Source organism: Schistocerca piceifrons, chromosome 2 (assembly GCF_021461385.2).
Source record: "Schistocerca piceifrons isolate TAMUIC-IGC-003096 chromosome 2, iqSchPice1.1, whole genome shotgun sequence".
NCBI classification, from domain to species: Eukaryota; Metazoa; Arthropoda; class Insecta; order Orthoptera; family Acrididae; genus Schistocerca; species Schistocerca piceifrons.
In genome coordinates, this window is record NC_060139.1 from 35,397,722 (window position 1) to 35,414,047 (window position 16,326).

Sequence of the window (16,326 nt, forward strand, 5' to 3'; positions counted from 1 at the left end):
AAGTTTCTTAAGATATCACAAAAAGCTCAATAAATTAACTGAGAGAAATGCAATTTTGGGACTAAAAAACTATTTGGTCATTTTTTGTAAATATATAAGAAGCAGGAGCATTACAGTATTGCACCTGATTTTGCCAAAATGCTGCCACTAAACTAAAATCTTCTAGTTGTTACAATACTACTGTCTTTATATGAAGGGTTAAGTGATTCACTCACATTTATCCACTTTTAATAATGTGGCGTTCACCACAGAAATAGGAAATTTTCTCCAGCTTGTTCTGTGTTTCATAACACTTTCTTATAGATCACACAAATGAAGAGTATATGTACAGTTAAAGGAGACAGGGAACAGTCAAAGCACAGATGTCATAAGGTGTACTGACAATACAAACAGAGTCTGAAGTAAGACGATCACCTGACGTAATTTAATGAAACCAGATAAAGCCTAAATAAGGGTGTCTAGATGGGATCGGAGCCTCCGTCTTCCAAATACAAGGCAAGTCTGCTAAAAACGTCGTTGATATTGTTTTTTTTTTATCTCGTGTACAATGCTGTTTCATTAATACAATTTTATGAAGGAGTTTTTTCACTGTAAAAAGTAAGTAGTATGATTTTCACTAATTCTTCTACTCTTCTTTTTTCTTATATAGTGCATTTCTGCAGTAAAAGTAAATATTTTAAGAGTTGGCAGCATAAACTAACTTGAATAAAAAGTTTATTATAACACATGTCGAATTTCTATTGTCTATGGAGATAAGTTTTCATTTTGTGGGTTGGTACTCGAGTTGCTATAGCTTTTATTATCAACTGTCATTTTTGTTTTGACGCTCAAATTGCAAAGATATTCTTCAGTTTATATAACTGAATTTTTCAACTGTGATTGTGATTTGCTGGGCAATTCTGCTGTATCGTTTAAGCGTGCTGAACATACATTGACGGAAAAAATTGCAACACCAAGAAGGAGTTTTGCAAAACACAAATGCAAGCTGGCAGGCATGTTACCACATCGGAAGATTATATCTATTCAAATTTCATGGCAGTCGCATAAGAGTGGTGCTAGTAGTGCCAATATGAGAATGCAAATCACTTTAGGTCATGAGGGTTATTTACTTTTAGATTGGATGTGATGAGTTGATATTAGTCAAGGAAGCCTTTAAGGCACAAGGACACCATTATCAATAGCTCACTGAATTTGAACAAGATCTTGCAATAGGGCTACAAGAAGCTGGTTGTCCTTTCTACGACTATTGTGAAAAGACTTGGCAGAAATGTAGCCACTGTACTTAACTGCCGGCAGCAGTGTTCACGACAAAATGGTCACAAGATGACCAGGATCCGGATGTTCACGTGCCATTACTGAGAGAGAAGACCACCATATTCGGCATGGGGCTCTGGTGCATCATACTGCATCTGCAGCTGCCATTTGAACAGCAGTATCACAGTGACACAATGAACTGTTAGAAATTGGTTACTGCAAGTACAACTCTGAGCCATATGCCCTATAGCGTGCCCAAGCCACCATACTTTGTGACTTCAGTGGTGTCAATGGAGAGCTGATTGAAAAGCAGGGACAAGGTCTGATGTGTTTTCTGATGAAAGCTGGTTCTCCCTCAGTGCCAGTGATGGCTTTGTGTCGGTTGGGAGGTGGCCAGTTGAGGACCTGCAACCAACTCGTCTGCGCACTGCACATACTGAACCTGCAACTGGAGTTACGGTCTGGGTTGCAATTTCACATAACAGCAGGAGCAGTCTCGTGGTTATCCTACACACCGTGACCTCAAATCTGTATGTCAGTCTGGTGATTCGACCTGTTGTGCTGCCATTCGTGAACAATATTCCAGGAGGTATTTTCCAACAGTATAATGCTCACCCACATCCTGCTGCTGTAACCCAGCATGCTCTGCAGTGTGTCACGTATCAACTTGTTGCTTTAACCTGCTCTATCACCAGATCTGTCTCCAATTGAGCACATACGGTACACCATCAGACGACAACTCCAGCTTTGTCCACAACCGGCATTAACTGTCCCTATATTGACTGACCAAGTGCAACAGACACGGAACTCCATTCTACAACCTGACATCTGGCATGCTCGCATTCAACATTCTGGTGGTTACACCGGCTGTTAATGTACCAGCATTTCACATTTGCATTAGCACATCTTGCGCTTATGTTAATTCGTGATCTTGCAATGTTGATCACTTAAACATGTTACCTAGACAAATGTATTCCCAAAATTTTATTACCTTACATTAATTATTTTTTTGGTGTTGCAATTTTTTTCCACCAGGGTATTTACAAATTCTGAGTATGCCAACATGGTCTTTGTGTATGGGTTTTGTAATGAAAACACTGCTACTTGTAGAGAATATGGTAGGTGATTTTCTAATCACAGAGTACCTGATTCAAGAGTGTTTATTCATGTTTTCACTAAACTGTGTGACACTAGTATATTACCAAGCAGTCCTATCACATCTGAATGAGCAACTGAACAGCGTTTGTGTGAAACAGTAGACATTATTAAGTTGGCAGAACGTAGTTCTTCAACAAGTACACACAGAATTTCTATGTGGGATGACAAATTGATGCTTCAGATTATGAGCAGTGCAGCCCTCAGAAAAGAATGCCAAGGTGACCTCATAAGATCTACAAGTGGTGTTCTTTAGAGATTTTGAAAGTGCACTGAAGTATGTGGCAGACTTTATTAATATCAACTCTGACTTAATCACTTACCTTCGCTTAACACCTTCTGCAAGTATTTGTTTGGGTTACCATACTGAATGTTGTATTTCATATATTTCAATCAGTTTATACTACAAATCCCTAAAATATTTACTACACCTTCTGAAACACTGTGTATACTGTATAAAATGCAGATTGTATTAAACATGCTTGCACACTGGGAAACTGGAGCATCACCTCAGTAATAGTGCAAAATCTGTAAAAATTATGATTACTAAAATATCAGTAACACACACAATAATATTATATAGCCTCAAAGTCATGGAACACACTCCTAAACATAAGGAATGTCTTAAACAAAACAAACAGCCATGTCTCATTCTTCCTCTTTGTTTTCCTTCATTCTTATGACAGCTTGGCTCTCTCACCTTGGTGTCTGAGCGACCTGTTCATCCGTCCTAGCCTTCCCCAACCTATCCTTATTTCCTCCTTGAGGTACAAATTAACAGTTCCAAAAGCTAGGCTAGCCCATTGTACTTTAATGTATGTCAATCAACAGCACTCGGGATACCACCCTCTAAAGGTAGGTAATGACCAGTCACTCTGCCTTCTTGTGATTTTATACATTATAAACAATGTTTTGCATCTATGGCAGATGAATAGTTTATGGTTAAAAAATACTCACCCTTCACTATCCAGCACTTCCTGGATATTTGCTTTTGTTATAAGGTGATCGTCACATTTAAACCAATGGTTCCGTTGTTGACGAATAAATGCTGTATAATGGCCAGCATCTAGTGAACCCAGATGATTTATCACAGCAAAAAGAGAATACCTGAAAAAACGCTAATTTTAATGAATTTGAAGATTACAACTTTACAAAGTAAGTAAACTCACGAAGTCAGGAGAGATTGTCTATATCAATTACCGACACTAATTTGTTCCAAACCGCTATTTCAAAATTTCAATAAGCAAGAAACTAAGTTCTCCTCTACTCGAGCAGCCAATTTCTTTCTGAAGTAAAAATGTGGTTTACAATATGAAAGTTCTAGGCAAATAATAGTTCTAAAACAGTAGATAATTTTTTCAACAATTTGGGCCTTTTTCTTTAAAAAAGATTCTCCTATTGGCTACAAAACAAAACACTACTATAGAAGTGATGACTGGTTCAAATTAAATCTGATGTATGAATGAGTTCCAGATGCAGCCCAATGGTAACTATTCAAAAGAAAGGAGGTCACAAACATTAAGGGGTGGTGATGCCTTGAAGCCTTAACTTAAAGGTGAAAGTATTCTCGTGTGTGCTTTTTACTTCCAAAGATGCTGAACTCAGAGCTTGATGTGGGAAATTGTGGTGAGGATTGTGTGTCAGTTATGCTCCAAGTCATAGGGGGAATAGAGGAATAGATTACATTGCTCACAGTCACACTTTGTTTTAATATTATTAACCAAAGTTCTGAATTTGCTCAGGTAGAATCCTTATTGTTGTACCGCAGATATTACCTATTTCAGTTGCCACCTTGAAGAAACAGTTTAAAAAGTTGGAAACTGCGACTCGGACACAGACGCAGAATCAGGCCACAGCAATAGAGTGGACAGCATACCAGGCCTGGTGGATTCTGCCAACCATGAGGTGCCCTATTTGACCACAACATGAGTATGACAAACTTGACAGAAGAAAAGACCTCATTTGCAGACCTCTAATGCAGGTTTGATGTGGTGGAAAAGTCTTAAATAGGATCAGTTCAGCCACATAATGATAAATGGGAAGCTGCTTATAAAACAATCACCGAAACTGATACTCAAGCCCCCAACAAGAATGACAAATCAAAATGCCTGCACCAGGCTGGGAGCCACCCAACATTTATTTTGTATTGTGAACGAGGAGCTTCAGGGGTATGAAATGAGTCAAAGTGTACACTGAGAAAGAAAAACAGCAGGTAGAACTAACAATGATGATCAACAAAATGAATATATTGCACAACTTGCTTGACCGACACAAGACTGGGGGGGAGGGGATCAAACAGTGAGGTCATCGGTCTGATCGGATTAGAGGAGGAAGTCCGCTTGCCCTTTCAAAGGAACCATCCTGGCATTTGCCTGAAGCGATTTGGGGAAATCACAGAAAACCTAAATCGGGATGACCAGACGAAGGTTTGAATCGTCGTCCTCTCGAATGAGTGTTCAGGGTGCTAACAACTGCACCACCTCCCTTGGTCACAGACACAAGAAAGCTAGTCTTCAGTTACAAATAAATAGTGAAATTTGCAGAAAAATCACTACTCTGAAAACTGATACTGACTCCTCAGTCACACTAGATAGTTGCCAATTTATATAGCACTGTGAGTTAAACATTTACTGGACTCTACTGGTGCTGTCAAAGACCAACAGTTACATATACACTGTCAGAAAAGCAGCCTGTTTATAATGAAAATTTTTACTTGTCATGCAGCTAACAAGAATCTTCAGCCCTTGAATCTAAAGATGAGGTAATTTGCAGAAACATGGCCAATAAATTATGTTTATAATTTATTAGCTTTTTTGGGATTACCAATTTACTTATAAAGTTTTATGATACTTGCAGGAGTACACAAAAAATTAATCTTAACCTTACACAGAGAGTAAAAGTATATGGAAATTTTCTTTTTATGTTGTGGTGTCATCGTGTGAATCACTGTTCAGTTGAAACTAACTTTTGTTATTACCAATACATACCATTAAAAAGAGAGAACATATTGAGAAGCAAGTACAAGAATTCCAAAATCTTTGAAGGGGGTTGAGCTTGTAGTTGAGAAGAGTCGGGTCTCTTCATTTTATTTAGCACTAAGGCCCACAACTTGTCTAATTTCGATCCTCCTCCTTTTCTGTTAAAGTTGTTTTTGTACTTTCAAATTTATATGGCTTTTCTATACTACCTAGAACAGTAATTATTGGACCTTGAGATAACTATAGTATCAGTGAAACTAATTTGGCGGTTCCCTGACTCCAGTCCATGAACTGCTGCCTGCTAATTCATCCGTGTTTCCCAGGTAATAATTGCGGTGTTCCTTAAGTTGTTTGTTAATGCTTGTTTTTCAAGTTCCTATGTACATTTGATCAGATGCTAAGGGATTTTATACATTCTTGTAGTGGTGCCCATAGGCCATTTGAAGTATCCAAATATCTATGCACCTTTCTTGTTGGTTTAAACATTGTTCCCAAACTGTGTCTCGTTTGTACTCTACTGATGCGATCTATGAAAGATTTTATAAATAGGAGGAAAACCTTCCCTTTAGCTGGCTGTTTTCCACTAGAAGTTCCAGATCTTTCAGGATGTAGTGTTGTATTTATCTCTGCCAAAGTAACTGTTTCTTCTGAAAGCAGTTCTTAAGTAGTGAGCTTGTCCTCAAAGTACTGCAATACATAGATATTTTTTAGCCTGGTTCATTAATTTTTTTATCATTCCTCTTTTCTGATTTTGATGGTGATTGGAATATTTGTGATAGTATGTGAGAGGGTTTTCTGTAGAATATGTGCCCTAATTTTGCACCTTCTAGAATACCAATAGAAGACACTGTTGGTGATATCGAAGCTAAAATCAGTTTTTTACCTAAACCAGCTGCTGACAAAATATGCATGAAATCAATGAGGGTATTGCTTAGGAGTGAACCACCTAGCAGTAACTTAATAAAAGGTGAGATGAAAGCTCTCTGATATTTGAATTCTTACAAAGACAGTCTAATTCTTCCAGGATATAAAGGCAATACTTTAGTGGAAACAACAAAAGAATACTACCCCAGTACATAATATAAGCAAGATATGGCAGATGTCTATAAACCTTGTCTCACATTATCTTACTTTCAATAGGACCACAAATTCTATGAGAAAACTGATGGCGTGGTTTTGTGGAATCCATTCAGTGCAGTTGTCCTGAATCTTTATAAAGAAACATTTGAAGAAACAGCCCTCCAGACAGCGAAGAAAAAAACCTTCATATTGGTTTTGGCATGCTGATGAAACTTTCATTGTACAGAGTCACGAAGAAAAACAACTCTGAGAATTTCTAGACTTCCTGAATTGTATTAATGCTAATATAAAGTTCACAATGGTAAAAGAGAAACTTGGGGAAATCTCATTTCTGGATGTACAGGTACTTAGAAAACCCGACAGCAGTTTAGGGCACAAAATCTACATACAGCCCACTCATATGAACAGATACCTGATTTAAGCATTGTCATCTGCGAGACACAGATAAATTGACAGAAGCAGATCATGCACTTCGGCCATGGAATCACCAATTTAATTTCTCTGATACTATGGTTTTACTAAGATTCAATCATTATTATGCTAGGATGTCAAGGAGGCCATAGAAATTCAAAAGCACAAAAACAACATTAATAGAAAAGGAGGAGGAATGAAACTAGACAAGTAGGCCTTAATACTAAATGAAGTAAGGAACACCAACTCTTCCCAACTATAAGCTCCATAACACGTCTGCACGAGTCCGTGACCTTGGGCGGCAGTTGATGCTGTTGAGAATCAAATGTTACATGGATATGTATAAACAGTTCGGCTTGCTGAGCTTTGGTAGTGTTTTCTGAACCATTACAGCCTCTGACAACTTTTTTAGTGCTGAAAGATGAAAATGTTAGGCAGAGAAATATACCTCTGACCCATTCAAAAAAAGACATTAAGGATGCAAATATCAGTTGACAAAGCCTGCATTGTATGGCAAATGTGAGAACCATAAAACAGTTAGGAAATATTTTGCCATTACGGATTGTATTCTATACAACAAAGATATTCATCAAGACAATAGTCTTTGAAAGCAGCTTTTGTAGATGGAGTTAAGGTGAACAAAATTTTTCTGGCTGTGTGACTGCATCAAAGAGCATTATTTCAACATTTTTATTAGTATTGCAGACAGTCACTATCAGCGTAGTATATATGTCAATATAATGGAGGCAACTTGCCGTAGTAATGGGAATGATGGAAAGAGAATATATAGATAATAAGATTATACTGTTATATTTAATTTTATCTTAACTCCACGCATGTATTTAATTCTTTTGTTTTCCTTATTTGAGTGACAAGCACAGGAGTGATCACATTACATTTAAATCATACCCAGTATGAAGCTAGAGTTCACTTGTCTCAAACACACAGAGAAAGCAAAACAACAATGGACAGTACCATATTTCTGTGGTTTAGTTGGAACTTACCTGTTATCACCCAAAACATTCCGACAGTTACTGTTGTTGGTTCCTGTACTGCAGCTGTGATTATGATTACGACGGTGTGACATAAATGGTGTCATGTCTAAATGTTCCGGAAAAGCAATGAATGTAGATATTTTTTTATGAAAACGGCTGGAATGCTCAAATCGCTGAAAGAAAAAAAAATAATGTCAACAATAACATATAAAAAAATAAAACAGCACCATGTACCAATACAAACCACTAGGGTTAACTTTAATTTTAAAAGAATGCTCTGCCAAAATGATGCACAAACAATAATGCTAAAAAAATCACACACACACACACACACACACACACACACACACACACACCTGCCTCCACACTCCCTAAGTCTTACTGGTAGTAATTTTGAGGGGAGTTGTTAATAATGGTACATGACATACCCTCTGCGACATACCATCCTGTTGTTTATTGATTATAAAAGTGTAAGAAGAACTGATAGAAATGCTACAGGATTAACTTACTTGCACAATCAGTACACAACACTAAAACTGAAAGGAGATTCCAAAAGGGGTGACAAATTCAAGTATCTTCACGATCTTTTAAAGCTATGAAAAATATTGAGAACTGTTTAAGCTTGACTTAACCGTAGATCCATTTCTCTGACTGGTATCCATCACAACTGAATTTGATTTTGACAGATTCTCCAAAAAATGCCACGGTTTCATTTTTGAGAAATATGACTATTCATGCAGTATTGTCAAAAAGAAAAGACTGTTGCACATTACAGCTTTCGGCCAAAGCCTTCTTTAGCAAAAAAATGCACACAAATTCATACATGCAACCACCAACAGGACCTGCCTGTGGCAGCAATCATGTGTGTGTGGGGTGTGTGTGAATGCACATGTGTTTTCTTTGCTGAAGAAGGCTTTGACCAAAAGCTACAATGTATATCAGTCTTTTTGTTGTGCCTGTCTGGAACCCAAGAGTATAGAGTAAGTCATACTGAATAGTGTTTTGAGAGAGACACTGATTGTTCTGGTTCATATATTGAGAGAGTATGAATGAATACAATAACACACAAATGTGGAAACCAGTAACTGTGTGTAAAACTGAGTAGTATTTATCAACTCTAGTGGGTTTTATTAGGAGCATCACCAAAAATTATTGTACACAGTTCAAGTAAACTGGAGAGTGTGTTTCATCCATGAAGCTTCCCTTTCTAATTATCTACCGATGAATAATTTTATCAACCAATACAAAATTCCCACCATATATTAAAAGAAAGAAAATCCCTTAAACAATGTAGCCCAAAATTAAGAATCCCAAACTATCTTGAGTCTTGTTGTTGATCAGCTACACATTTTGCCCGTCCTAAGACAAATGATTTGTAAACCATTAATAACTGAAGTGTCTGAACAGATAGAAAATATGCCCAATTTCAAGCCCAAACATTGGCATTTTGTGTGAAAGACTATAATAGTAAAATAGATTTTGACTCAAATTCGAGCTGATTTAGCCAGTACTTCTCTCCTGGTCTTCCAAACACTATAAAAGATGCCCTGTACAGCTTGTTGCGCTACCATTCCTGGGAGAAAAGATAATAATTATTTACGTAGAGCTTATAAATTGTTTCCAAATTGAGACTTTTACTTTGTATTTAAGAGTGTGTACCACACAGGCAAGATGTTTTGTTTTAACATACACTGTGCTGGACAGAGAAAATTTCATTCTGAAGCAATACTCAACTTCTTACAGCTACAATTTACTTATATTTTACATTAAAACTTTACCTCTTATGTTGCCTTTCTCATTTAACTGCAAACAACATTTGACTGCTCACAAAACCTATGCAATAATTTATGGTAATTTGTTATCAATAAAACTGAGTACTCAGTGTCGCTTATAGCTTAAAGTGGGAACTTTCCCAATTCATACTTTCACTGACTAATTTAATGCATTACTACTACTTTTTATTGCAATCAGAATTTGTTCTTATCAAAATGTGTCCCATAAGCCAATTAATCACCAGGTAACAATATTTTGAATGTTTTTAGGGGGGGGGGGGGGGTGAGAATTTGCATTTAACTTTAAGTTGCATATTGTCAACATACTTACATTTGCTTTATACTCAGCACATCAGTCACCATACTAAACAGTCTGGCATCAAATCTATTTGTTGGATGTGACTGTTCATATGTTTTATACTATCAGGAAACATATTCTACTAATATGAAAAAAATTTCATGACATCAAGGAGAAATGACACAACACAACATAACCTTGAGGGAAAGGGAATGAATGAATGTAAATCACCTACTATAGCACGAACACTAGTTCTCTTGGAACATACTGGATGATGCACTGGCCATGACAGGCACAGGAACCACTTCCCACAGTGGTTCAGGTAAACAATGGAACATGTCAATCAGGATGGGTGGACAGGGACTCGAACTGCATAGCTCCTGAATGTGTTTACCATCTGAGCGTCTGTGTCACCTTGTTCAGCTTTAGGGATGAAAAAGTGGAAGTAAAAATATGCCTTAAACCACACACAGTATGATATCAAGGTGCATTTAAGACTTAATGGTTCTTTTAAGTTTGGACAGCTACATAAAACATCCTAGGACCTGTACAATATAACAAAATCATCAAAATCTCATTGATCACTTGGTTACTTATTTTATTAACAAGTAAAAGTATAGTGTGAGAGAACATGCATGACGAAAAAGGAATGTAAGGGATAGCCACCAGGTAGGTTTTGGCATCAAAAACAATTTAATAATTCCCAACACTTGGTTTAAAAACAATGAATAATGTTTTTATCCTTTGAGGAGACTAGCTGAAACTCAAAGGTTTCAAATAAATCATACACAGGTAACAATATTATAAGAAGGAAAGTTGCTAACCACCATACAGCGGAGATGCTGAGTCACAGGTAGGCACGACAAAAAGGCTCTCACAATTAAAGCTTTCGGCGATTAATGCCTTCGTCAACAACAACAATAGACACACATACACATGAAACCACATGGTTTCAGTTGCCTGAGACTGCAGTCATGTGTGAGAGCTGCGCGAGCACCCACACACACACACACACACACACACACGCGAGCGCACACACACACACACACACACACACACACACACACACACACACACACTTGTGTGTGTGGGGGGGGGGGGGGGGGATGTGCGCGTGAGTTGGGGGGGGGGATGTGCGCGTGAATTGGGGGGGGGGGGGGGGGGCACGAGCGCACGTGTATGTGTGTATTGTTGGCGAAAGTGTCAATTGTCGAAAACTTTAATTGTGAGAGTCTTTTTGTTGTACCTATGTGTGCAACTCAGCATCTCTGCTATATGATGAGTAGCAACTTCCCTTTTCGTAATATTCTTATATTACATCCTGGATTTTCCATTGTTCACATGCTGATAGGATAGAGATTTTGAAACCAAGTTTCAAACAGCAAAATACTGGCAATGGCAGATATGGAGTTTGACCATAATTTTTTGCTTATGACCTGCAGATCTACATCTACGCTCTGTGAAACACTGAAGTGCAAGATTGAGAGTATGTCCTGTCATACCAGTTGTTAGAGTTTTTTCCTGTCACATTCACATAGTGAGCACAAGAAGAGTGATTACTAAAATGTTTCTCTGAGTGCTGTAATTAGCCTAATTCTATCTTTGCAATTCCTATGGAAACGATATGTGGGCTGTTGCACTATATTCCTGCATTAGCTGATTCTAAAAAATTGTAAGTATGTTTGCACAGGATAGTTTGTGTAATCTTCAAGAGTCTGCCAATTCAGCTTTTCAGCATCTTTGTGATACATTCCCATGTGACAAACAAATCCTGTGACCACGAGTTTTGTATGAAGTCTCCTTTGTAGACTTGATTGTATTTCTCTAGTATTCTGCCAGCTAACAGCAATGTGCCACCGTATTTATCTGTGACTGAGCCATGTGATCATTCCAAGGTACTTCATTACAGGTACAATTTGAAAGAAGTCTGATATCATAGTTTGCCCGCAAGGTCATTAATACACAAATGAACAGGAATGATCCCCTAGAGCATATCTGAAGTTTACTTCATTTGTCAGTGACTCTCTCTACAAGATAACTTGCTGTGTCCTCCCTTCCAAAAAAACCCTTAATCAGTCAGATTTTGCTTGATACCCTTTACAATTGTCTGTGTGTGTGGTACTGAATCAAATGCATTTCAGAAATCAAGAAACATTTCAACTACATGTCTGCCTTGATCCACTGTTTTCAGTATGTCATGTGAGGAAAGTGTGAGTCGGTTCTCACATGCTCGATACGTTCAGAATCCATGCTAGTTAACATGAAGGAGGTCATTCTGTTCAAGGTACCTCATTAAATTCAAACACTCAACATTTTCTAAGATTCTACAACAAACTGATGTCAAGTACACTGGGCGGTAGTATTGTGGATTACTTCTGCTACCCTTCTTGTAGATGGGTGTGACCCATGCTTTCTTCCAACTACTGGGCATGTTTTTTTGCTCCAGGCATCTACAATAGATTCTAGATTCAGTAGATAAACAACACAACACAACATAATCTTGAGGGAAAGGGAATGAATGAATGTGAATCACCCACTATAGCAAGAACACTAGTTCTCTTGGAACATACTGGGTGATGCACTGGCCATGCCAGGCATAGGAACCACTTCCCACAGTGGTTCAGATAAACAATGGAACACCTCAATCAGGATGGGTGGACATATTTAAAACAAAGACATTTCTTGTTGTATTGGGATCTTCTTATGAAATTTCAGTCACCAACTTTCTCCTCTGAATGTGAAAATACTTTGTTGACACCAGCCTACATAGGAAGAAATGCTAATTATAATAAAATATGGAAAATCACAGTTTGCATGGAAATGTATAGGTGTTCGTTTTTTCTGTCCGCTCTTCAAGAGTGGAATAATGGAGAATTATTGTGGAGGTGGTTTGATGAACTGTCTGCCAGGCACTTAAGTGTGATTTGCAGAGTATCCATGTAAATGTAGATTTTGGCCAAGTTGCAGCAACATTCCTCAAGGCAAAGACAGTAACTGGGGTGTGGGTGGATCAATATATTGCTTTACTGACAGTCAGTAAACCACCAGTGGCACATTTATTATATTTTGCTGACCCTAAAACAACACTGGTGTGTATAATGAGAGAGGGAGGAGATATGTGGCCCCCTGTTTGTGGGTTGCACCACCTGCCAGCAATTGGTAGCCTGCTATGAGTCAGTGACAAGTTTCTAAGACCCATATCTTTCAGACGTTAGTGGAATGATGATGTTCGCTAAAACACATGCTGTTTCTTTGGCTGTTTGTGGCATTTGTCCCCTTGCACCACTGTCGTTCTCTAATTTCTTCTCTTTCAAAGTATATTTCATTATTAATAGATATTCGCTAATTTCCTTACTACTTTGTATTTCCCTTTCTATCTTTACACCTCAGCCCTCCCTTCTCTTGATACCAAAAGCTCTCTCCAATTATGGGCTTTCCCCTCTTACACAGTGTTTTGCTAAATTCTATTTAACTTCACAAGCTCCAGACTGTCATTTACTTTGTTTGATCTCTTAATATTATATTCTGCTTCCTCTCTATAGCACAAAAATGATCTGTTTTTGTCATGATATGCAACATTCCTCTTTCTATGGCTGCTATGCTCAGGAGAAGAACATGTTTTAAGAGGACAGTGTTTTTGTCTACCTCAAAGGAACTGAAAAGCCCAAAGTCAATCCAACATGACAATTCGATATGCTTGGAGAGCTGAAACATGTTTCACGCATTTGTAATCAGATGATAAAAGAGAGTTGCCTTATCTATGAAGAAAATAACATAGATGGATGAAACAGGGCTTAAGAAGAGCCTAACACATCTACAGCTACATATATGCTCCACAAGCCACCTTTTGGTGTGAAGGTGGGTACTTTGTGTACTTCATTTCCCCTTTTCTTGTTCCAGTCGCGTACAGTGTGAAGGTAGAATGAATGGTGGTGCGGCTCCATATGGACTTGGATATGTCTAATTTTATCTTCATGGTCTTTTGCTGAAATTTACGTAGGAGGAAGCAATGCACAGGTTGACTCTTCTAGGAACATATGAGCTCAGAACTTTAAACAGTAGACTACGCAGTGATGCAAAATGCCTCTCTTGCAGCATCTACTGCTGGAGTTGACTCAGCACCTCCATGATGCATCCACATTTGCTAGATGAACCTGTAACGAAATGTGATGCTCTCTTTAAGATCTTCTATGTTTTCTCTATCAATCCTATCTGGTACAGATCACAGACTAATGAGCAACATTCAAGTATTGATCAAACGAATGTTTTACAAGGTACTTCATTTTTTGATTGACTACAGTTCTTGAGGAGTCTTCCAATGAATCTCAGTCTGGCATCTGTCTTACCCGCAGTTAATTTATGTGGTCTTTCTACTTCAGATGGCTCCAAAAGCATACTCCTACATATTTTATGGAAGTAATTGCTGCTAGTGATTCTTCTGCAATCATGTTATCATACAGTAAAGGGTCTTTCAGTCCATGTATTCACAATATGTTAAATTTGTTTAAATTGCCACTCCCTGCATCAAGTGTCTATTGTCTGCAGGTACTCCTGCATTTCGCTACAATTTTTTAGCATTGCAACTTCTCTGTCTGCAATACAGTCACCTGCAAAAAGCCTGACAGAACCTCCAACATTATCTACTAGGTCATTTATATACACGGTGAGTATGTAACACATATTATTCTTTCATTCTGTGAATGGTTCCAGATATCAAAATGAAGTTTTTGGCAAATGACAGTATGGTAAGGGGCACATGCTTTTGTGTGTGATAAAGAGTCTTATTTCTTTTTATCAATCAATATACTGAAGCAAGTACAATTTCTTTAAATGGACTGAAATACTTTCTTAATGGTATCTGAAAGTACTTGAAAAGCGAGTACAGTGATATAATGCTTGTTAATTTTGGTACTGAAAGTCTTCTCAAAGTAATCTGAGAAATATTCTGAAACTGAATGCCAAATCGGCTACTGCGTTGTAAACTGCTCATGCCAGGCTATGTCGTATCAAGTATTTTGACTGTTTTCTTGTCTGCACTGCAGAACTAGCTGGAACTGTGATTTCTATCTGCAGGTCATTTATGCTTCAACATCCTTTCATCTGTCTCTGTAGCTATACAGTCTGGAAGGTGGATTGCTAACCAAACGAGTCCGTGTTCGATTCCTGGCTGGGTCAGAGATTTTTTCTATTCGAGGATTGACTGTCAAGTTGTCCTTACATTCTTATTGCCATAATTGACATTCCACTGTTGAGATGGCTGACATGACCCAAAAGCTAATGACACACAGTCTTTGCAAGAAGACATAAACACAAGTGAGAAGTTAGACATGCTACTTTTACGTGCCAAATTTCAAAGAGATATTGTCAAAATGGTAAAGCAGTATAGGGATGTCTATCCTGATCATCTCTGTCCATCTCACCAACCAGCTGCCCAAATTATTGGGTCACTGGTATGAACAGGCAACTTCAATGTCAAACAGAGGACGAGGACAAAGATTGCAAACGGGACAGCACATGCAGAAGCTGCTCTGGAAGCATGCTTATCAGTCCGCAAGGTAGCAAAGAGACATATTGCCAAGGAATGTGGAATCAGACGAGTGTCATTCGCATCTTGCATTGAGATAAATTCCACCTTTATCAACTGTCATTACATCAGGCACTCTGAGGATGTGATTTCGACTGTTATATAGAATTTGGTCAGTTTGCTCTGCATTGCCTGGGAGGCAACACTCTTTACAATGAAGAAATGTTTACAAACTATGATATTGTAAATTTATGTAGCATGCACAACAGAGCACCTGAAAACCCACAATGGCTTCATCAGGTACAGTGTGGCATTATAGGATATTCCATTATGGGATCTTATTTCATCCCAGATGTGTTACATGGAAATACAAGTACCCTACGCACATTTTCTTACAAACATTCTACCTCACTTGATATGCGACAGTTCATGTGGTGTCTACCTCGCTTGATATGCGACAGTTCATGTGGTGTTGCAATGCAAATACTGAATTAAAAGTTTACTGACCACTGTATTGGATGGAATGCTTCAGTACAATGGCCAGCCAGGTCCCCTGATTTGACTCCTTATGATATCTTTCTAAGGGGAGCACTGAAAGATTTGGTGTATCATGAAGCCATAACTATGCCAGACGCTAGGTGCCATAGAATCATTGCGGCATGTAGCAGCGTATCATCCAATGTACTTTCATCTGTCTGTCTACCTCTCGAATGACGATTTCAAATATGCCTTGCCGTTGATGTTAAACAATTTGAGCACATGCTTAAGTAAAGTTTGAAAGTACATTTCATTAAGAAAAGTATTTATTTTGTGGGTGGCATGTCCTCAGCCATTCTGAATAATATGTTTAGTTTAATTA

The 16,326-nt window shown here is 38.1% G+C and overlaps 1 protein-coding gene across 1 annotated transcript in view; it reads right to left on the bottom strand.

The window, feature by feature from the left end:
- LOC124777569 (ubiquitin carboxyl-terminal hydrolase 22) overlaps positions 1-16,326 on the bottom strand; it is a 137,384-nt gene that overhangs the window by 13,691 nt on the left and 107,367 nt on the right. The window contains exons 7-8 of the mRNA XM_047253025.1: positions 7,883-8,046; positions 3,367-3,516 (exon numbers count right to left, since the gene is read on the bottom strand). Of these exons, the coding sequence (XP_047108981.1) occupies positions 3,367-3,516; positions 7,883-8,046 (314 nt within the window). The remainder of the gene's footprint in view (positions 1-3,366; positions 3,517-7,882; positions 8,047-16,326) is intronic.